General features: G+C 47.2%; 1 protein-coding gene across 1 annotated transcript in view; it reads right to left on the bottom strand.

The window, feature by feature from the left end:
- The window catches only part of LOC109877789 (ecto-NOX disulfide-thiol exchanger 1-like), a 97,055-nt gene continuing 72,742 nt past the window's right edge, over positions 1-24,313 (bottom strand). The window contains exons 9-15 of the mRNA XM_020469991.2: positions 23,145-23,262; positions 17,165-17,355; positions 16,363-16,470; positions 13,051-13,110; positions 12,365-12,467; positions 5,090-5,175; positions 1-4,935 (exon numbers count right to left, since the gene is read on the bottom strand). Of these exons, the coding sequence (XP_020325580.1) occupies positions 4,804-4,935; positions 5,090-5,175; positions 12,365-12,467; positions 13,051-13,110; positions 16,363-16,470; positions 17,165-17,355; positions 23,145-23,262 (798 nt within the window). The 3' untranslated portion in view covers positions 1-4,803. The remainder of the gene's footprint in view (positions 4,936-5,089; positions 5,176-12,364; positions 12,468-13,050; positions 13,111-16,362; positions 16,471-17,164; positions 17,356-23,144; positions 23,263-24,313) is intronic.

Here is a 24,313-nt window from a genome sequence, read left to right as displayed (position 1 = left end):
GTACAGCCCATATTTGTTTATTTTACCTTTTGTACTTTAGCTATTTTCACATCGTTACAACACTGTATATAGACATATGACATTTAAAAAGTCTCTATTTTGGAACTTGTGTCAGTTTAATATTTAATGTTCACTTTTTGTTTATTTCATTTTATGACACAAAAACAGAGCAAGGGAGAGTAAGAAAATACATCATGGACCACTACTGCATGCTGTCTGTGTACAAACACAGGGGCAACATTAACAAACTGTCTGGGCCTCCCATGAGCAAATGAAACCTTCCTATGAATACCATACTGTGTAATGAACTGTGTGCCGTTTCAGCGGAGTTCGCTGTGGTCTGCTGCCTTACAGCACCGGCTTGAGCTCTGCGATTATTCCTGTTCACTATTTAGGAGCGTAAAAATAGCAAATCACTGTGTATATCCCTCATGGAAGTGATTATGTTTCTGTTTCAGCCAGGCCCAGAGGATAAGGAACTGTCAAGTGTACAATCTTCCTTAGCCAAAACTTCAGCCTAAAACAAGACTGTGGTACAAGTAGCTTTTAGAAATATCCTGTCGCTTATCTACATGTGGTTCATTTAATCACATTTCTGAGAACTGTAACTATCATTCATGCTTAAATGACAATAATACTTTTAGTCACATAGATTTACAGTTAAATGAATCAATTGATGTAACCAATTACTTTTGAGATTGACCCTAAATGCGTTCAATGACGGAAATCAAAAACTGGGAAAGTAATTCATTTTAAGAATTAATTTTGACATCAAGGGCATGTCTAGACAATCAGGCATTCCCGATAAGAGTAACTATGTCATTGCTGAATGATAATGTGAAGATTAATAAAACATTTAATTAATTCAATTGATAAAGAACAGTGGAAAATGCCTAATCTGCAAATATGACTATCAAGACATCATTCAGTGTAGATCTGTATTTACAGATGAATTGTGGGGGTGGTAGTGTTTCCTGGTCAGATTGCATGGTAAGGAAACATTTCTGACCCTATTTTCATTCTATATTATCAAATTTTTTACATCAGCTATTTTTTTGTCTATTTGAGTTGCTAAATATGGGGTAGCCATGCAGCTAGGGGAAAATATGAGATATTTCATAATATTTCACAATGGACAAATATTTCATCAGTAAACAGAGTAAAGAGGAGGAATCATGTGATTCCTTAATTGATATCTTTCTCCAGCTGGACATCCTGAATATGTGTGCTGAAATCCTGAGGCAGATGAGAGAGTTTGTCTAAAGTGGAATCATATGGAGAGCAGAGCTGTGGGATGGAGGGATGGAGGGAAAACTCAGCAAAGCCTTGGCTCCACTGCCAGGTGTCAATCAGGGATTAAATATACATCTCTGAAATGGACTACACTCCAATCCAATCACATCTGGCCAGCTGATCTCTTTTGTGGATAGGAGGATTAATAGAATGAAAAGAGCAGTGGAACCAGAGCCCTATATGCATTACATGGGTCTGAGTGGTACAGTGGCTGCAGTGGTCTGGTTTCTCCATCTACTACAGTTGCATATTACAGGCCTATGACCCTTCATACTGCTTTCTCCATGGTGACAGCAATCCTCTATCCATGAGAGAGCAGAATGGGGTTAGTGCAGAGCAGACAGGGCCAGATTCTCCCATATACTCCCCTGCTTACCCTGCTGTTGCATCAGTCAAAGCAATACAGTGTGTATTGTATGTAAGTGTGTGTGTGGTGCTTTACAACATGCTCTCAGCACAGATTTACCAACATAGGCTGCCTTGATTCCGACCCGAGTTAAGCGTACGTAAATGGAACGTTATTCCCTTCTTATGAACTTTCTCCATATGCGTATTCGAACCTTGAATAGCATGGTATTCACACACTATTCGTTCGGGTGGAGATCAAAGACATTACGGTGTGGCGGAGGTGTGTCTCCATAGATATAAGCCTTATTCTGACCTTGACTTAATTCCCTCATTATTCCACAACTGTAACGAGATAGGAAACCATGAAAAGGTCGACTGAACCTGCTGGGTCCAAGTGGAAAAAGCATCTACTACAGCATTCTTCATGCACTGTATTTATGAATGGATAATATCTATTGATAAGAGCTAGGTAAATGAGTCATTCATTTGGAGAAGGGGATTGTAAATACACAAAGCAATTGTTTTAGAGAATTGTCCCTTATGTTCCCTGGAGATGAATGTGAAACCAGACATATGGAAGCAACATGAAAACCACATCAACACGACATGTATTGTGGCCCCTTTTCCACAGTGAAATATGCTATAAATAGCTGTGCCGTTATTCAGAATTTTCATTGTGGGCCCTCAGAATTTGATATATGAATGTTTTAATTGTAGCCTATGCCTAAGCTTTTATTAGTTTTATTGTACAATGTGTGTACAATCATGTTAAAAATTAGCCAATATTGGGAGACACCGTCAGTAATATCCTCATACATTTATAACTATCATTTTACGGTTTGTTTTCTTCAATTTGTAGCTCACATTTTGCGTCATTCCATTCCGTTCTGTTTACCTTCCTTTCCTCTGTCACCTCCATGTAAGTTGTTTGTGAGGGTCACTGGCATTAGTGGATCATATTAGACTAACGTTGTGGAATACCAGCTAGTGAGAAGTGCGTAGGAAAAATGTGTGTAAGAAAGGTGTTATTTCGGAATCGGGCCTATATAGCATACCAGCACATGATCAGAAGCTATAGGAGAGGAGAAAGTACCGGGAGAGGAGGAGAGGAGTTCTGCTCCTGCTCCTCCTCTCTCTCTCTCTCTCTCTCTCTCTCTCTTCTCATCCAGAATTAATACATTCTTCAACCTCCGTCATCAGGGAGATGCAGCACATCATCCAACATGGAATATCAGCTCACTATCTGGATCACAAACATTAAACCAAAACATACAGTATTTCTAATGTATGCAAAAGCATGTATCTTTTGCCATTAACAGCCTTGTCTTGCCATTACCAGCCTTGTCTTGCCATTACCAGCCTTGTCTTGCCATTAACAGCCTTGTCTTGCCATTACCAGCCTTGTCTTGCCATTACCAGCCTTGTCTTGCCATTACCAGCCTTGTCTTGCCATTAACAGCCTTGTCTTGCCATTACCAGCCTTGTCTTGCCATTAACAGCCTTGTCTTGCCATTAACAGCCTTGTCTTGCCATTAACAGCCTTGTCTTGCCATTAACAGCCTTGTCTTGCCATTAACAGCCTTGTCTTGCCATTAACAGCCTTGTCTTGCCTTTACCAGCCTTGTCTTGCCATTAACAGCCTTGTCTTGCCTTTACCAGCCTTGTCTTGCCTTTACCAGCCTTGTCTTGCCATTAACAGCCTTGTCTTGCCTTTACCAGCCTTGGCTTGCCATTAACAGCCTTGTCTTGCCATTACCAGCCTTGTCTTGCCATTAACAGCCTTGTCTTGCCATTAACAGCCTTGTCTTGCCATTACCAGCCTTGTCTTGCCATTAACAGCCTTGTCTTGCCATTAACAGCCTTGTCTTGCCATTACCAGCCTTGTCTTGCCATTAACAGCCTTGTCTTGCCTTTACCAGCCTTGTCTTGCCATTAACAGCCTTGTCTTGCCTTTACCAGCCTTGTCTTGCCATTAACAGCCTTGCCTTGCCTTTACCAGCCTTGTCTTGCCATTAACAGCCTTGTCTTGCCATTACCAGCCTTGTCTTGCCATTACCAGCCTTGTCTTGCCATTAACAGCCTTGTCTTGCCATTACCAGCCTTGTCTTGCCATTAACAGCCTTGTCTTGCCATTAACAGCCTTGTCTTGCCATTACCAGCCTGTGAATTGAGTTGCTTGTCATGGCGATAAAGCTTCTTGAATTGAAAATGTTTTTAGATTGATCAGAAGATGTTTGGATAAAAACCTTTTATTACATTAGAAAACATAATAATTTAAATGAGTAGATACCAATTAAACAGTGGCAGAACGCACAGCACACACTGGACACAGAAGGCCAGAGCAAAGAGAGACATCCAGAGGGGGAGACCTACAGTACCCAACCCAACCCAACAGTATCAGTACCAGTCATCAGTAGGCTACTAAAGTCAGTTCTGGGTCACAGACAGACAGAGAGAGAGAGGCTGGCTAATGGTTCAATCCTGTTGGAGTGTGAAACTGGGTTTTACAGCAAAAAGCCCCACAACACACTGGACGTGAGGGGTAACAAGGGTTACAGTTATAAATCAGTAACCCAATTCTCTAATTTTCCCCATTCCCATCCATATTTCGATTGCAGCCATCCGATATTCCTGGATCCCTCCCAGCCTAGTGGGAGTCAGCTGTTGACAAATTAGTTACACAACTGCTCCAGGGAGAGAGAGAGAACAGAGAAAGAGAGGGAACAGAGAAATAGGCATGACACACAACTCCAGTCAATGAGAGGTTCTGTTGGCTCGGGTCTGGTCACTAGGTTACCATAGAGAATGTCTGCTCTGTGACCTCCTTGGCTGACGTCCATGGATCTAGTTATACAGCATCGAGTGGAGATCCGTGTGGATCCCTCTACCTCCGTGTCAGCAAATCCTTCTCAAAGATATAACCTCGGAAAGATCCATCAGTGTCTGTTTTGTGTATGAGAATCATCACCATGTACTGTGGATGTCTATGGATACACAACATACACACACCGTTCAAACACAGTCTGTGGATTTGACACGCCTTCTATTCATGTGTCCACCAGGCTTTGTGGCTGGTCAGGAAGCGTGTATGTTCCTGTACCACACGTGGTCTGTCAGGCCATGTGTGTGTCTTGGGTCATGTGATGTGTTTGTGTCCCTGTGTCACATGGAGGCGAGGCTCTGGAAGCCACAGAACTTCCAGCGTTTCTCCAGCGTGGCTCCCACTCCACTCAGCTCCTGTCTGAAGACACTGGGCAGACGACCCATCAGAGACTCCAACTCACCCGCTGACACCTGGACGGGAGAGGGACGGGGACAGGTGACATCACCTAACGGGTCTTTCCTATTTGTGTAACAATTAGATAAGATTTCATATGCTCATTTCAGTTTCCCCCCCAGCTTATTCCCTTTCTCTATTTTAGTGACTATTTCATGTCAATAAACTGACCGTAGTGTCCAGTCTCTGAATGTAGGACCACAGATAGTCGATGTTGGCTCCAAACGGATGGACATGGAGGAAGGTAGATATGATGCCTGCAGAGAAACAGAGAGCGATTGAGAGATAGAGAAAGAAACAGAGACACAGTGATAGATTGAGAGATAGAGAAAAACAGAGACATTGAGAGAGATGAGAGATGGAGAGAGATAGAGAAGAGAGAGAAACAGAGACATTGAGAGAGATGAGAGATAGAGAGAGAGAGAGAGAGAAGAGAGAGAAGCAGAGACATTGAGAGAGATGAGAGATAGAGAAGAGAGAGAAGCAGAGACATTGAGAGAGATGAGAGATAGAGAAGAGAGAGAGACAGGAAGAGGGAAGAGAAAGAACATGCTGTTAAACTTCAGCTCTCCAGCAGAGCTGTGAAGAGAAAGAACATGCTGTTAAACTTCAGCTCTCCAGCAGAGCTATGAAGAGAAAGAACATGCTGTTAAACTTCAGCTCTCCAGCAGAGCAGTGAAGAGAAAGGACATGCTGTTAAACTTCAGCTCTCCAGCAGAGCTGTGAAGAGAAAGAACATGCTGTTAAACTTCAGCTCTCCAGCAGAGCTGTGAAGAGAAAGAACATGCTGTTAAACTTCAGCTCTCCAGCAGAGCTGTGAAGAGAAAGAACATGCTGTTAAACTTCAGCTCTCCAGCAGAGCTGTGAAGAGAAAGAACATGCTGTTAAACTTCAGCTCTCCAGCAGAGCTGGGAAGAGAAAGAACATGCTGTTAAACTTCAGCTCTCCAGCAGAGCTATGAAGAGAAAGAACATGCTGTTAAACTTCAGCTCTCCAGCAGAGCTGGGAAGAGAAAGAACATGCTGTTAAACTTCAGCTCTCCAGCAGAGCTGGGAAGAGAAAGAACATGCTGTTAAACTTCAGAGCTGCAATCTGCATTTTGCCGACGTGCCATGCAATAAAAGCATCCCGCGCCGCCATAAAAAACGCTGGTCCGAGTAGAAACAGCACTTGAGTTGATTACTTGTGAGAGGTCCTGCAGAGGTAACACAGCGACTCAGGGGGAGAGAATATAGTGTGGTCCCCTGGGAAGCCTGAGCCAATATTTATTCCCCTGATTTATATGACGGAACATTGCCCATTACAGACAGGACTAATTTACTCCCCTCAGCCACCACCACTCAGACGGAACCACCACACTGCATGGGGGGGGGGGGGGGGGTCTGTCTGTCTGGGTGTTTGTCTGGGGGGGTCTTAGTGTGTGCATGTGTGTGTGCGTTCACGTCTATACGTGTTGTGGACGTGTTGTTGTGTATGTCCATGCATGCGGATGCGTATCTGTATGTGTTTGTGTGTGTGTAAAGGTGTGTATCCCTTACAGAAAAATGAAAAGCCCAGAAGCAGTGTTGGCTGCAGTCAAAGGAGGCTGGTGGGAGAAGCTATTGGAGGACGGGCTCATTGTAATGGCTGGAATATAATAAATGGAACGGTATCAAACACATCAAGCATATGGTAGTCACATGATTGACTCCGTTCCATGTATTATATTCCAGCCATTACAATGAGCCTGTCCTCCTATATCTTACAATGAGCCTGTCCTCCTATATCTCCTCCCACCAGCCCCCACTGGCTGCGGCAGGCTGGGAAGCAGACAGGGTGGCTGGCTGGCAAGGAGATAGAGAGCTCTGCCTCTCCTCTCCTTCATGTTGGCTTTCTGTGGGCCGCGTTAAAAGAGATAAATGTGCTTCTGCCTACTCCTCTTTGCTCTCCTCTGCTCCCCTTTCCTCTGCTCCCCTCTTCTCTCCCCTTCTCTGCTCCAACCGGCTCCTGGCTCTGTTTTACACCAAGCTGTTTTTACCTCCCTGCAGCACCAAAAGGAGCTCTGCTTTCCAGCTGCTAATCTGAGAATTGGCACAGAACTATTTTGTGCTTGTGCCTACAGGAGATTCAGACAGTGAACAGAAACAAAAGGAAAGCAGGCTAATAAAATGACTCCAGTCAGAATCAGAATAGAAGCTGCTTCCTTTTTGTGATGAAACTACATTTCTGGGAGCTGAAATGGAGGGGAGGTAGAGGGGGAGGAGAAAGGGGGAGGAAAGAGGGAGAGGTAGAGGGGGAGGATAGAGGGAGATGGAGAGAAGGGCCACGGGAGAATTAGGCAATTTGTGTTCTACAGTCAGTCTCTCCTCTCGCCTGAAACCGGTTTGTCTTTTCTTCTGTTCTGGCTGACGGCATCCTCGTCTATCTCAGTGTCCCCGGCGCCCTGCGATGGAGTGTGTTTCTGTGTGTGAACACAACCATAGCACTGCCGCGTGCAGCTGGGAGAGATACGTGCGTTTTGCATGTGCCTACGTTCAGAGTTGGCGTGTGTGTGTGGCCAGGGCCAGCAGAGTACAGCTTGGCAACCAGACCCATAGTACCTCTCACCTGAGCCCCCCTCCACCCAGTCCTTGGGTTCTTCATCCAAGAACACAACAGACCTACCTAGTCTCAGAGCAAAACATATTATATTTGACAAAATCCGTGCCACTACAAGACCAAAAGTATGCTGATCGGACATTTCATTCCAAAATCATGGCCATTAATATTGAGTTGGCCCCCCCTTTCCAGCTATAATGGCCTCCACTCTACTGGGGAGGCTTTTCACTAGATGTTGGAACATTGCTGCAGTGACTTGCTTCCATTCAGCCACAAGAGCATTACTGAGGTCGGGCACCTATGTTGGGCAATTAGGCCTGGCTTGCAGTCGGTGTTCCAATTCATCCCAAAAGTGACTGGCTCTGCGCAGGCCAGTCAAGTTCTTCCACACCGATCTCGACAAACCATTTCTGTATGGACCTCACTTTGTGCACGGGGCTTTGTCATGCTGAAACAGGAAAGGGCCTTCCTCAAACTGCCACAAAGTTGGAAGCACAGAATCATCTAGAATGTCATTATATGCTATAGCGTTAAGATTTCCATTCACTGGAACTAAGGGTCCTAGCCCAAACCATGAGAAACAGCCCCAGACCATTACAACTCCTCCACCAAACTTTACAGTTGGTACTATATATTTGGGAAGGTAGAATTCTCCTTGCATCCGCCAAATCCAGATTCGTCCGTCAGAGTGCTAGATGGTGAAGGGTCCAATGGTGGCGAGCCTCACATCATTCTGGCCGACGCTTGGTAAATTTGGGCTTGTGTGTGGATGCTCGGCTATGGAAACCTATTTCATTAAGCTCCTGACGAACAGTTCTTGTGCTGATTTTGCTTCCAGAGGCAGTTTGAAACTCGGTAGTGAGTGTTGCAACTGAGGACAGATTACTTTTACGTGCTATACCCTTCAGCGTTTCCGTTCTGTGAGCTTGTGTGGCCTACCACTTCGCGGCTGAGCCGTTGTTGCTCCTAGATGTTTCTACTTCACAATACCATTACTTATAGCTGGCCGGGGCAGCTCTAGGAGGGCAGAAACTTGACGAACTGACTTGTTGGAAAGGTGCCATCCTATGACGGTGCCACATTGAAAGTCACTGACCTCCTCAGTAATGCCATTCTACTGCCAATGTTTGTCTATGGAGATTGACTTTGTGCTCAAATCCACTAATTTGAAGGGTTGTCCACATACTTTTGTTAGGTTAGGAGTTAAGGTTAGGGTTAAGGTTAGGGTTAGGGTTAGGAGTTAAGTTAAAGGGTTAAGGTGAGGGGAAGGGTTAGCTAACGTGCTAAATTGAGTTTGAGTTTGAGTTTATTTTTATTTTTACAGGGACAGTGCACATTAATCAACATTTCAGTAAAATTTTCAACCGCAGTCCCTGGGCAGGTTATTAAAAACAATTACAATATAGACAATAGCAACATAGAACAAGCAAGACATAGCATACAGACAGAGCAACATAGGACAAGCAAGACGTAACATACAGACAGAGCAGCATAAAACAAAAAGCAGCAAGACAAAATTCATAAAAGCAACAAAGTGTTTCCACACCTCACAAGCTACAGACAACAGACAACATGGAGTGGCAACACACAGCTAGGGACCATGTTCACAAATCTGATTGACCTTTAGCCATGTCTTCAAGCATTTTGTGAAAGTGTGATATGTGGTGCAGTTATGTGTGTCTGATGGCAGTGTATTCCAGACATGGGAAGCTCTCACAGAGAATGCAGATTTACTAAAGGTGCTTTTCCTTAGGGGAACTATACAGTCACCTCTCATGGCAGACCTTGTGGATCTGCTGCCATATGTCTGGGTTTTCTGTTTAACAAAAATATTGAGTGGAGGGGGAGCCAGGCCATTGAGGATCTTGAATACAAGACATGCGTCGGTGTATTGCACAAGATTTTCCCAACTCAAGAGCTCATGCTTTCTAAGGATGTGACAATGATGATGGCTATTGGGCTTCCTATCAAGCACTTTGAGAGCCTGTTTGTAGACAGACTGAATAGGTTTTAATGTTGTACAGCAAGCTTGGGCCCAACTAGTCAAGCAGTATGTTAAGTGGGGGAGTATCATAGATTTGAAGTACAGTTTTGCTACCTCTGTAGTCAAACAATTTCGTATAAATCGGAAATTAGCTAGGTTGAATTTGGTTATTTGAATTACCTTTTTCACATGCTTTTTAAAAGAGAGGTTGGAATCAAGTATGATGCCAAGGTACTTAAAATCGGATACCACCTGGAGCTTCTCCCCTGACACATAGACATCTGGCTCAGTAGCATCTGTTGCCCTCTTTGTGAAGAACATGCAAACAGTTTTTTTCACATTGAGATGCAAACACGAGTCACTGAGCCACTTTGTAACCTGGACCATTACAGTAGCGAGTTCTTGTGCAGCTTGTTGTTTGCTCTTTGCATGCACATATATCACTGTATCATCTGCATACATTTGAACTTCAGACCCAGTACAGACAGAAGGCAGATCATTAATGTACAGGCTGAACAGGAGGGGCCCCAGTATTGACCCTTGGGGCACGCCCACGTCATAGCTACGAGTGGGCGACAGCTCATTGCTCACTCTGACACACTGAGTTCTGCCTTCAAGGTATGATTTCATCCATCTCAAGGCATCAGGGGAAAAGTTGAACTTGGACAATTTTGTGATGAGAATCTCATGGTTAACAGTATCAAAAGCCTTCCTTAGGTCCAGAAACACAGCCCCAACAGCACCCCCTTTGTCCATCTTGGACTTCACATTTTCCAGAAGAAAGCAGTTGGCCGTTTCTGTGGAGTGTTTCGCTCTGAAGCCAAACTGCATGGAGTGTAATGTGAAGGGGCTGTTGTTGAGGTGGGCAATCAGTTGTTCTGCTACACACTTTTCAACAACCTTTGACACCACAGGTAATATACTAATGGGCCTGTAGTTACTCACGTTAGCAGGGTCTCCTGATTTAAAGATGGCCGTTATTATGGCCGACTTCCATACCCTTGGAAACACACCGAGACCAATAGATGTGTTGGTGACCTGAGTAATGGGGCCAATGAGTGACTCTTTGTAGTTTTTAAGAAAGGTAGAGTCCATCCCAAACACATCTTTGGCTTTAGAGTTCTTTAGTGAGCTAATCACCTTGTTCACCTTTGACTCAGAAACCTCCCTTATGATGAAGACAGGTTGAGTGTCATTCACTAGCACTGAGCCCAAGAAACAAGTGGAGGGGTTCTGTGTCAGTACCCTGACAGAGTCAATAAAGTAGGAATTGAAGGCTATTGCTATTTCGACTGCATCCTGTGTTAGATTGTTATTCACCATGATTTCTAGTCTTTTTGCAGTGTTACTATGGTCTTTCCCTGTTAACTTTTTTAGATTCTCCCATATCAATTTAGAATTTCCCTTTGCTTCACCAATTATGTTAATAAAAAAGTTTGCGTTGGCCTGTCTGATTTCTTTCATCACCTTATTTCTCAACATGGTAAACCTACGTCTGTCATGCTCCAATTTAGATTTTAGGGCTATTTTTAGAGCATAATCTCGTTCTTTCATCAATTTCCAGATTTCTCCATTTAGCCAAGGAAGAGTGCTCTTTTGGCCAGGTTTGGATTTGATTTTCTTTAGGAAGCCATTTATTGTAGTCTGGATTGTGGATAGAAAAACCTGACTATCAGCTTCCACGTCTGTATAGGACAAGAGATCATTCCAGTTTATTCCCTTAATTGCTTTTTCAAAATTATTTAATTCACTCTTAGGTATTCTGAGTTGATCCGGCTTTCTAACAGTAGAGAGGTTAAACCTGCTCTTAGACAGCATTCTGGCTATAAGTGTCAGATTATGATCAGACAGCCCAGTAACCATATTGAATGATTTAGTCACTCTCTCTGGTTTATTACTGAACACCAAATCAATCTGTGTTTTAGAGCAACAAGTCACCCTGGTTGGCCCTTTAACTAGCTGTGTACGGTCAAAGGTATTAGTGATCCGTTTGAGGGTTTTCCTACAACACTTGTCTTCATAATTAATGTTAAAATCTCCCATTAAGATGACCTCTTTCCCAAAATCACATTCCCTAAGCATGGTATTAAACTGATCAAAAAACACACTTTTGGTGGAAGGTGGCCTATACATTCCAATGAGGGTAAAAGACATTTGGGGAGACAGTGTAACGTTCAGGCCGATACATTCTAGTTCATTATCACATGACCACTCAATTTGTTTACATCGGATATGTTCTTTAATGTAAATCATCACACCCCCTCCTCTTCCCTCAATCCTGTCTCTCCTGAAAACATTGTAGCCAGGCACAACCAAAGCAGCACATGGAGAGTGTTTATGAAGCCATGTCTCTGAGAGGCAGAGAAAGTCAAGGTTGGAGTCTGTGAGTTTTCAAATAGTTGCAAAGTAGCTAAAAGGTAGTAAGCAGTTCTAATTTGCTAAAATGCTGAAGTTGTCCAGAATGAGATTTGAATGCGCACCCTTTGGATTGCTAGACGTTCACATTATACGTCCGACCAACGACCCTCCATTTGTTTTTGCCTTAATTAACCTTTTTTTTTACTAGCAAGTCAGTTAAGAACTAATTCTTATATACAATGATGGCCTACACTTCCCTATGGGACTCCCAATCACGGCTGGTTGTGAAACAGCCTGGATTCGAACCAGGGGGTCTGTAGTGACGCCTCTAGCATTGAGATGCAGTGCCTAAGACTGCTGTGCCAACCGGGAGGCCCCACCCATTAACAATTGGCTCCCCTTCAACATGTCTAACACCAACCATTAAAACACTCCCAGTCAGATGAATATTACAGGCGAAAATGTAGCAGTCCAGATAATATTATGCATATGCTTTGTAGTATACATCAAATGTATATGTACTGTACCCAGTAGCAGAGCCTCTCTCTCTGATGTGAGGGGTCCTCTCATGGCTGCTTCACTCCTCCTGTCTCTGCTGCGGTACAGAGTGGTGGCATAGCCGTTCACTACCTACAGACACACAAACAACACAGTGTTAGTCCTTATAGACACACAAACGCAATGTGAGCTGATGTGTGTGCACTCATCGGGGTGTTATTTTTATGAGAGAGAGGAGAGTGGCTGGTGCTACTGATGCTACTCCATTGGGATACCCCCCTTTCCTTCCCCTTCTCCTCTCTTCACCAGTGCATCTCCTTTCACAGGGCACAAGGGACATACACAGTAACACACTACAACCCCCTCCCCCTCCCCATATACCCCTAATGCATAGGCCTACCCCCCTGCTCTGAAGACGTCATCAGACGCTGACGTCACCTCACACTGGCTGGCTGGGTCAATAAAATCACTCAAGAGATGTTGATTGCATGTGTGTGTGTACACAGGAGGCTGGAGAGGGGAGGACAGCTCATAGTAATGGCTGGAATGGTATCACACATATGAAAACCAAGTGTTTGATACCATTCCATTCATTCTGTTCCAGCCATTACTATGAGCTGCCAAATAAGGTGCCACCAGCCTCCTGTGGTGTACAGTATTGTGTGTACAGTATTGTGTGGGTACTGTATAGTGGTGTATGTTGGGGTGAACTGACCTTCTCAGGTGTTTCTCCGTTGGTCCCCTCCACTACCACTACATCCCCGTTAGTCAGCATCTGAAAACAAGACACACAGAGAACAAGACAGAGACCAACATCAAGTACTGACCCTTCATCCCTGGTAACCCTGGTAACAAACAGAGGCATAGAACATGGTCTTAGTAACAGAAGCAGGATCCAAGTAGCTGTTGTTTAAGGTAGCATCTTTTGACTATATGGAAACAATGTATCCTCCCTGGATGTTCTATCTGTCCTTTCAATTGTGATCTATCTATCTGTTTCATCCATCTATCCACTGGTAGCTGAATACACTCTTTCTCCACAGGAGCTCTATTCCTATTGATGTTCCCATTATCTCAGTCCAATAATAATGAATCAACAGTTACAGTTAGCAGAATCAGAAAGGTACTCGTCCATCCACGGGTTGTATTATTCTCAGCAGTGGAGTGTGTTCATGGATGCCAAAGGAAGCCAGCCTTCCACATACATTTGACCAATGATACAGGCAAATTATTATAACGTAGATTCTGATCTCATCCTCAATTCAAACATTGTGCCACTGGCTTGAGACGATTGAAGTTCAATATGTGGCCTAGATGGAGTAGGTTCATGTTAACTAGCTAGCTGGTTCATTGTTGCCCATGTGAGGAAGTTGGGCTAGCAACCAGTTTTTCCAGGTAGCCTAGTCTAGGACAACTAAAAGTGTATACTACCATATGACAGTCAGATCGTTTTGCCAACATGAAAGAGAGGATGGCATTGGGGTTCATCTAGTCTACAAGTCAACATGTTGTTTCTACTTGCACACACACGCACGCACGCACACACACACACACACACACACACACACACACACACACACACACACACACACACACACACACACACACACACACACACACACACACACACACACACACACACACACACACACACACACGATGATATTTAAATGTTTATGTTGAAATGGTGCTGGAATAGTGAAGGCAGTGCTCCTGTTGTCTGTGTGGTTCTAAATCAGTAGTTGTTTGGTAAACTGTCAGAACCATTCATTTGCTTGACCATGTTGTAGGCCAGTGGTTTTCAAAGTCGGGGTAAACATTTTTAGGAACAAAAAATGAAGAGAACCGATTATTATATGGGACAATATATACTGAACAAAAATATAAATGCAACATGCAACATTTTTTTATACTGAGTTACAGTTCATATGAGGAAATCAGTCAATTGAAATAAATTCATTTGGTCGTAATCTCTGGATTTCACATGACTGGGAATACAGATATGCATCTGTTAGTCAGAAAACCAGTCAGTATCTGGTGTGACCACCATTTGCTTCATGCAAGGCGACACATCTCCTTCACATAGAGTTGATCAGGCTGTTGATTGTGGCCTGTGGAATGTTGTCCCACTCCTCTTCAATGGCTGTGTGAAGTTGCTGGATATTGGCGGGAACTAGAACACGCTGTCGTACACGTCGATCCAGAGCATTCCAAATAGGCTTAATGGGTGATGTCTGGTGAGTATGCAGGCCATGGAAGAACTGGGACATTTTCAGCTTCCAGGAATTGTGTACAGATCCTTGCGAATTCCTGCATTATAATTCTGAAACATGAGGTGATGGCGGCAATGGGCCTCAGGATCTCATCAGGATTCTCTGTATCTCTGTGCATTCAAATTGCCATAGATAAAATCCAATTGACTTCATTGTCCGTAACGTATGCCTGCCCATACCACAACCCCACCGCCACCATGGGGCACTCTGTTCACGACGTAGACATCGGCAAACTGCTCGCCCACACAACGCCAAACAAGTGGTCTGTGGTTGTGAGGCCGGTTGGACGTACTGCCAAATTCTCGATAAATTACGTTGGAGGAGGTTTATGGTAAAGAAATGAACATTCAATTATCTGGCAACTTGAGACATCTGTGGCATTGTGCTGTGTGACAAAACTGCACATTTTAGAGTGGCCTTTAATTGTCCCCAGTGCAAAGTGCACCTGTGTAATGATTATGCTGTTTAATCAGCTTCTTGATTGGCCACACCTGTCAGGTAGATGGATTATCTTGGAAAAAGAGAAATGCTCAATAACAAGTATGTAAACAAATTTGAGCTCAAATTTGGAGAGAAATAAGCTTTTTGTGCATAAGGAAAATGTTTGAGATCTTTTATTTCAGCTCATGAAACATAGGACCACCACTATATGTTGTGTTTATATTTTTGTTCAGTGTACAACGTTTTTGAGAAAGGTTATTTGAAAAATACAATTTTATTGAGTAAATGTATTAATTTGTTTCTTTTCATTTTGATAACAGATGAAAACGGAATGAATGGAAGGTTAAAAGGGGGAGGGACCAGGGTGGAGCAGGGCTAGCCAAACACACATGCCTGCTGCCTGTGCTCTCAGACCGTCTTGAGAGGAAGTTTGAGCCATTTCAGAGTCTGGCTGGCTTGGAGAGGAGTGAGTGGGGTGGAGAGTGAGAGGAGAGGGGGATGAGAGGACATGGAGGGAGGGGGATGAGGGACGTGTGTGTGTGCCCCCCCTACTGAGGGAGAGCAACTTGTGCAGAAACAAAGATAGAAAGAGACAGAGACAGAGATAGATAAAGAGGAGGGAGATAAAGAGAATATTTGAAGAGACAGCTATAGTAGCCTGCCAAAATAAATACTAGACTGCCACTACATCAAAACCATGTCCTTAACTCCCTCCTGCAGTCTGTATGTTTCACTATATTTAAGAAATAAGGCCCAAGGAGGTGTGGTATTTGGCCAATATACCACGGCTAAGGGCTGTTCTTATGCAGGACACAAAGCGGAGTGCCTGGACACAGCCCTTAGCCGAGGTATATTGGCCATATATCAGAACCCCCCGAGGTGCCTTACTGCTATTATAAAACTGGTTACCAACGTAATTAGAGCAGTAAAAATACAAGTTTTGTCATAATCATGGTATACGGTCTGATATACCACGGCTGTCAGCCAATCAGCATTCAGGGCTCAAACCACCCAGTTTATAAATACATTTCTATCCTTGTCAGTTACTCGGTATGTTAAAAACCCAATAGCCAACCCTACAGAGCTCAGGGGCCTCTGTACTCAAATACGATACAGTACAGTACAGATCAGTAATAGGGACACCCTGGTACTGTTATGTGTAAGGAGGTTCTTTTTGCCATTTATTTCTCTATATCTTCATAACCATCATGACACAGAACCCTACACTCCCATCTGGATCAGTGAGTGCGAGTTTCCACACTCGTTTGTGTGTGTGTGTGTGTGTGTGTCTGTGTGTGTGTATGCTCTCTCACCTTGTCTCTCAGGGCTAGGACCTCTCCCTCCAGGTATCTGTGTTCGTCTCTAGCCTGCTCCAGCTCCACCTCCTTACTCCTCAGCTGATCCTGCAGACTCAGCAGTTGCTGGGAGGAGAGAGAGAGACAAACAGAGAGACTGTTACACAATAGACCACAACACAGATAGGGAGACACACAGAGAGACAGTTACACAATAGACCACAACACAGTTAGATAGGGAGACACACAGAGAGACAGTTACACAATAGACCACAACACAGTTAGATAGGGAGACGGTTACACAATAGACCACAACACAGTTAGATAGGGAGACAGTTACACAATAGACCAAAACACAGTTAGATAGGGAGACAGTTACACAATAGACCACAACACAGTTAGATAGGGAGACAGTGCTGGGAGGACAACAACAACAGAGAGGGTGATGAACACAGAGGAGACACCAGTAAGCAAGGAACAACAGCAGGCAGAGGTCTGACTGTGTTGTGGTCTGTCTGGGTCAGGTTGTAAAGGGAGGGAGTGTGAATGCGGTAGACAGGACAGTCAGAATAAATCAGAGTGATGTGTACTGTAGCTGCACTGTCCCTAATACTCTTTGTTTCTAGGTACCGGTGCTTTGGCCTTCAATGACCTTTTGCTAGTGAAAGCACAGGTACACATACTTGCAGCATGTGATGAGAGTGTTGGCACTGTATTCTATTGATGGTACTGTATATCAATTACTGTTGGTATCAGCACAATCCCAACAGTGGAATCACAGGTGGAATATGATCCAGGTGTAGATGGTGTAATAATGTACCTGATGCATGTTGTGCATGCTCTGCTGTAGCAGGTGTGTGTGTGTGTTGAGGGAGTGTTCGGGGTCGTCGGGGTGGCAGGCCTTGCCCTGCTCCTTCCTCAGCAGCTCCACCTCGTTCCTGTAGGCATCCAGCTGCCAGCGCAGAGAGTCATTCTCCTCCCTCAGAGAGGCCCCAGACTGGCCACACACACCTTTAGAGGAGGAGGGGAGAGAGGGTTAGACACAAGACACACACCTGGAGAGGAGGGGAGAGAGGGTTAGACACAAGACACACACCTGGAGAGGAGGGGGGAGGGTTAGACACAAGACACACACCTGGAGAGGAGGGGGGAGGGTTAGACACAAGACACACACCTGGAGAGGAGGGGGGAGGGTTAGACACAAGACACACACCTGGAGAGGAGGGGGGGGGGGGTTAGACACAAGACACACACCTGGAGAGGAGGGGGGAGGGTTAGACACAAGACACACACCTGGAGAGGAGGGGGGAGGGTTAGACACAAGACACACACCTGGAGAGGAGGGGGGGGGGTTAGACACAAGACACACACCTGGAGAGGAGGGGGGGGGGGGGGTTAGACACAAGACACACACCTGGAGAGGAGGGGGGGGGGGTTAGACACAAGACACACACCTGGAGAGGAGGGGGGAGGGTTAGACACAAGACACACACCTGGAGAGGAGGGGGGACTGTTAGACACAAGACACACACCTGGAGAGGAGGGGGGGGGGGGTTAGACACAAGACACACACCTGGAGAGGAGGGGGGAGGGTTAGACACAAGACACACATCTGGAGAGGAGGGGAGAGAGGGTTAGACAAGACACACACCTGGAGAGGAGGGGGGAGGGTTAGACACAAGACACACACCTGGAGAGGAGGGGGGGGGGGGTTAGACACAAGACACACACCTGGAGAGGAGGGGGGAGGGTTAGACACAAGACACACACCTGGAGAGGAGGGGAGAGAGGGTTAGACACAAGACACACACCTGGAGAGGAGGGGGGAGGGTTAGACACAAGACACACACCTGGAGAGGAGGGGGGGGGGGGTTAGACACAAGACACACACCTGGAGAGGAGGGGGGAGGGTTAGACACAAGACACACACCTGGAGAGGAGGGGAGAGAGGCTTAGACACAAGACACACACCTGGAGAGGAGGGGGGAGGGTTAGACACAAGACACACACCTGGAGAGGAGGGGGGGGGGGGGTTAGACACAAGACACACACCTGGAGAGGAGGGGGGAGGGTTAGACACAAGACACACACCTGGAGAGGAGGGGAGAGAGGGTTAGACACAAGACACACACCTGGAGAGGAGGGGGGAGGGTTAGACACAAGACACACACCTGGAGAGGAGGGGGGGGGGGTTAGACACAAGACACACACCTGGAGAGGAGGGGGGAGGGTTAGACACAAGACACACACCTGGAGAGGAGGGGAGAGAGGCTTAGACACAAGACACACACCTGGAGAGGAGGGGGGAGGGTTAGACACAAGACACACACCTGGAGAGGAGGGGGGGGGGGGGTTAGACACAAGACACACACCTGGAGAGGAGGGGGGAGGGTTAGACACAAGACACACACCTGGAGAGGAGGGGGGGGGGGGTTAGACACAAGACACACACCTGGAGAGGAGGGGGGGGGGGTAGACACAAGACACACACCTGGAGAGGAGGGGGGAGGGTTAGACACAAGACACACACCTGGAGAGGAGGGGAGAGAGGGTTAGACACAAGACACACACCTGGAGAGGAGGGGGGAGGGTTAGACACAAGACACACACCTGGAGAGGAGGGGGGGGGGGGGTTAGACACAAGACACACACCTGGAGAGGAGGGGAGAGAGGGTTAGACACAAGACACACACCTGGAGAGGAGGGGAGAGAGGGTTAGACACAAGACACACACCTGGAGAGGAGGGGAGAGAGGGTTAGACACAAGACACACACCTGGAGAGGAGGGGAGTGAGGGTTAGACACAAGACACACACCTGGAGAGGAGGGGAGAGAGGGTTAGACACAAGACACACACCTGGAGAGGAGGGGGGAGGGTTAGACACAAGACACACACCTGGAGAGGAGGGGGAGGGTTAGACACAAGACACACACCTGGAGAGGAGGGGAGAGAGGGTTAGACACAAGACACACACCTGGAGAGAGGGTTAGACACAAGACACACACCTGGAGAGGAGGGGGGGGGGGTTAGACACAAGACACACACCTGGAGAGGAGGGGAGAGAGGGTTAGACACAAGACACACACCTGGAGAGGAGGGGGGGGGGGGGTTAGACACAAGACACACACCTGGAGAGGAGGGGGGGAGGGTTAGACACAAGACACACACCTGGAGAGGAGGGGGGAGGGTTAGACACAAGACACACACCTGGAGAGGAGGGGGGGAGAGAGGGTTAGACACAAGACACACACCTGGAGAGGAGGGGGGGGGAGAGGGTTAGACACAAGACACACACCTGGAGAGGAGGGGAGAGAGGGTTAGAAACAAGACACACACCTGGAGAGGAGGGGGGGGCGGGTTAGACACAAGACACACACCTGGAGAGGAGGGGAGAGAGGGTTAGACACAAGTCACACACCTGGAGAGGAGGGGAGAGAGGGTTAGACACAAGACACACACCTGGAGAGGAGGGGGGGAGGGTTAGACACAAGACACACACCTGGAGAGGAGGGGGGGAGGGTTAGACACAAGACACACACCTGGAGAGGAGGGAGGGAGAGAGAGAGGGTTAGACACAAGGCACACACCTGGAGAGGAGGGGAGAGAGGGTTAGACACAAGACACACACCTGGAGAGGAGGGGAGAGAGGGTTAGACACAAGACACACACCTGGAGAGGAGGGGGGAGGGTTAGACACAAGACACACACCTGGAGAGGAGGGGGGGAGGGTTAGACACAAGACACACACCTGGAGAGGAGGGGGGGGGGTTAGACACAAGACACACACCTGGAGAGGAGGGGAGAGAGGGTTAGACACAAGACACACACCTGGAGAGGAGGGGAGAGAGGGTTAGACACAAGACACACACCTGGAGAGGAGGGGAGAGAGGGTTAGACACAAGACACACACCTGGAGAGGAGGGGAGAGAGGGTTAGACACAAGACACACACCTGGAGAGGACGGGGGAGGGTTAGACACAAGACACACACCTGGAGAGGAGGGGGGAGGGTTAGACACAAGACACACACCTGGAGAGGAGGGGAGAGAGGGTTAGACACAAGACACACACCTGGAGAGGAGGGGAGAGAGGGTTAGACACAAGACACACACCTGGAGAGGAGGGGGGGGGGGTTAGACACAAGACACACACCTGGAGAGGAGGGGGGGGGGTTAGACACAAGACACACACCTGGAGAGGAGGGGGGGAGGGTTAGACACAAGACACACACCTGGAGAGGAGGGGGGAGGGTTAGACACAAGACACACACCTGGAGAGGAGGGGGGGGAGAGAGGGTTAGACACAAGACACACACCTGGAGAGGAGGGGGGGAGGGTTAGACACAAGACACACACCTGGAGAGGAGGGGAGAGAGGGTTAGAAACAAGACACACACCTGGAGAGGAGGGGGGGGCGGGTTAGACACAAGACACACACCTGGAGAGGAGGGGAGAGAGGGTTAGACACAAGTCACACACCTGGAGAGGAGGGCAGAGAGGGTTAGACACAAGACACACACCTGGAGAGGAGGGGGGGAGGGTTAGACACAAGACACACACCTGGAGAGGAGGGGAGAGAGGGTTAGACACAAGACACACACCTGGAGAGGAGGGGAGAGAGGGTTAGACACAAGACACACACCTGGAGAGGAGGGAGGGAGAGAGGGTTAGACACAAGGCACACACCTGGAGAGGAGGGGAGAGAGGGTTAGACACAAGACACACACCTGGAGAGGAGGGGGGAGGGTTAGACACAAGACACACACCTGGAGAGGAGGGGGGAGGGTTAGACACAAGACACACACCTGGAGAGGAGGGGGGGAGGGTTAGACACAAGACACACATCTGGAGAGGAGGGGAGAGAGGGTTAGACACAAGACACACACCTGGAGAGGAGGGGGGGAGGGTTAGACACAAGACACACACCTGGAGAGGAGGGGGGAGGGTTAGACACAAGACACACACCTGGAGAGGAGGGGAGAGAGGGTTAGACACAAGACACACACCTGGAGAGGAGGGGTGAGAGGGTTAGACACAAGACACACACCTGGAGAGGAGGGGAGAGAGGGTTAGACACAAGACACACACCTGGAGAGGAGGGGAGAGAGGGTTAGACACAAGACACACACCTGGAGAGGAGGGGAGAGAGGGTTAGACACAAGACACACACCTGGAGAGGAGGGGGGGGGGTTAGACACAAGACACACACCTGGAGAGGAGGGGAGAGAGGGTTAGACACAAGACACACACCTGGAGAGGAGGGGGGGGGGGGGGGGGTTAGACACAAGACACACACCTGGAGAGGAGGGGGGGAGGGTTAGACACAAGACACACACCTGGAGAGGAGGGGGGAGGGTTAGACACAAGACACACACCTGGAGAGGAGGGGGGGAGAGAGGGTTAGACACAAGACACACACCTGGAGAGGAGGGGGGGAGGGTTAGACACAAGACACACACCTGGAGAGGAGGGGAGAGAGGGTTAGAAACAAGACACACACCTGGAGAGGAGGGGGGGGGGCGGGTTAGACACAAGACACACACCTGGAGAGGAGGGGAGAGAGGGTTAGACACAAGTCACACACCTGGAGAGGAGGGGAGAGAGGGTTAGACACAAGACACACACCTGGAGAGGAGGGGGGGAGGGTTAGACACAAGACACACACCTGGAGAGGAGGGGAGAGAGGGTTAGACACAAGACACACACCTGGAGAGGAGGGAGGGAGAGAGGGTTAGACACAAGGCACACACCTGGAGAGGAGGGGAGAGAGGGTTAGACACAAGACACACACCTGGAGAGGAGGGGGGAGGGTTAGACACAAGACACACACCTGGAGAGGAGGGGGGAGGGTTAGACACAAGACACACACCTGGAGAGGAGGGGGGGAGGGTTAGACACAAGACACACATCTGGAGAGGAGGGGAGAGAGGGTTAGACACAAGACACACACCTGGAGAGGAGGGGGGGAGGGTTAGACACAAGACACACACCTGGAGAGGAGGGGGGAGGGTTAGACACAAGACACACACCTGGAGAGGAGAGGAGAGAGGGTTAGACAAAAGACACACACCTGGAGAGGAGGGGTGAGAGGGTTAGACACAAGACACACACCTGGAGAGGAGGGGAGAGAGGGTTAGACACAAGACACACACCTGGAGAGGAGGGGAGAGAGGGTTAGACACAAGACACACACCTGGAGAGGAGGGGAGAGAGGGTTAGACACAAGACACACACATATGTATAAACGCACACGCACGCACACACATACACACACAAACTGCAGTGAGTCAACTCTCTACCCAACCTGTGAGGTTCTGAGTCACTGGAAGTGGAGGTTTATATTGTTCTCTCTCCTCCTCCATACATGTAATGTATTCAGGACACATCAAAGGGAGCTGTTCAGAGCGGCTCAGTAAAGCACTGCTGTCCTTCCAACAGACTCCTTCAGCAGGCATTAGAATAGGCTGCAGCTTTGGAGCAGAGCAGTAATAGATTGTGAAGTGTTCTAAATCTGAGCAGCTTGGTCACTGTACCACCACAGCCCATCTAGAACATCCCATCATATCCCAGCTGCTAGATTGTTCTTCCTGCCATTTGACTGGCAGTGTCTATGGTTCTGGGGCTGTGTGACAGGTCATGAACATCTTCCACCAATATATACTGTAGCAGTCTGGTGATTTATGAGCTACACTGGTCTGCCATCATTAAAAGTACCAGTGCCTAGGGGCTAGCAGCTAGGAGGCAAGCGCTAGGGCCTAGAACCTAGGAGTAAATTTGGGATTGGGCCTGTGTCTGACCTACCGTTGTCCTCCCTACGTATCTTCTTACAGGGGCTCTCATCCGAGTCATCATCAGACATCTCCATCTCCTCCTCCCGGCGAATCCCCATGATCTCCTCACTGTTGACGTTCCGCAGCTCCTGTCACATCACAACACAAGGACACACACAACGCAAGGACACCTCAGTGTCTCAGTACTATACAGCCAACCAGATGCCTGTCTAAAAATGGTTTCAACCAGACTGCCCTTTTAAGGATTGTTACTAACTTTATATATTGTACCTGTGGACAGAGTATGTGGTGGAAGAGGATCCAGTTACCCCTAGAGACTGAACTATGGTCAAATGAGTCATTCCACCTCAAAAAGCACAAGAACGAGGATTTCGACACCCACCATCTCGCCCAAAGCTCCGAAGCATGGCTTGCTGAAATGACATGGAATGACTCAGTTTTGTTTTCCTTCTGCAATGGTTAAGGTTAGTATTTAGAGGGTAATGTAAACTGATCCTAGATCTGTGCCCATGGGCAGTTTGAATGCTTCCTTTTTTTCACACGCTAAAGACAGAGGAGCATAGAAATCATCTCATTCTCCCAGCTGCTCTGATAACTAGTACTGCCTCAGCTGTGAGGCTGTCTAATACCACCACTGTGAAATCTCTCCTCAAATAAAGTAAATATGCTTAGCAATGACTCAACTAGGGGAGAGAGGGATAGAGTTATGAGAGGAAAAGGAAGAGAGAGAAAGGGAGCGAGGGTTGGAGGGAGAGTTTTGTTATGTGTGACTGTGAGCACAGGAAACCTCAGCTGTAGTACTGAACCAGCCAGATCCTTTTTCTTAGAAACTACAGTACGGCATGAAGAAGGAGAAATCCAATGGTGTTTAGAGACTTATCTTATCTCCTGATTTCTGCCAACTCCTTTATCAGCTCATAATAAAACTGGAATTTCATATTACTGTCATGTTGATACTGACATCAGTAGCTAATTAATTCACAGCCATTTGTCATAGTTAATCCATGACGGTTCAGACTGCATGGTTCCCTTACTTTAACTACTTGAACACTTACCAAGCATACTACTGAACCGTAACAAAGGATTTCACAATGGTGGCATGCTAGCAAGACTCACTCCGTAATGTTTACTGTTAGTGTCTCTTCTTCCACATCAATGCCTTACCTCTGGTTGCTTTGA

Source organism: Oncorhynchus kisutch, linkage group LG26 (assembly GCF_002021735.2).
Source record: "Oncorhynchus kisutch isolate 150728-3 linkage group LG26, Okis_V2, whole genome shotgun sequence".
NCBI lineage: Eukaryota > Metazoa > Chordata > Actinopteri > Salmoniformes > Salmonidae > Oncorhynchus > Oncorhynchus kisutch.
Note: the sequence above shows the minus strand (reverse complement) of the source record. Positions and strands in the feature narration are given on the sequence as shown.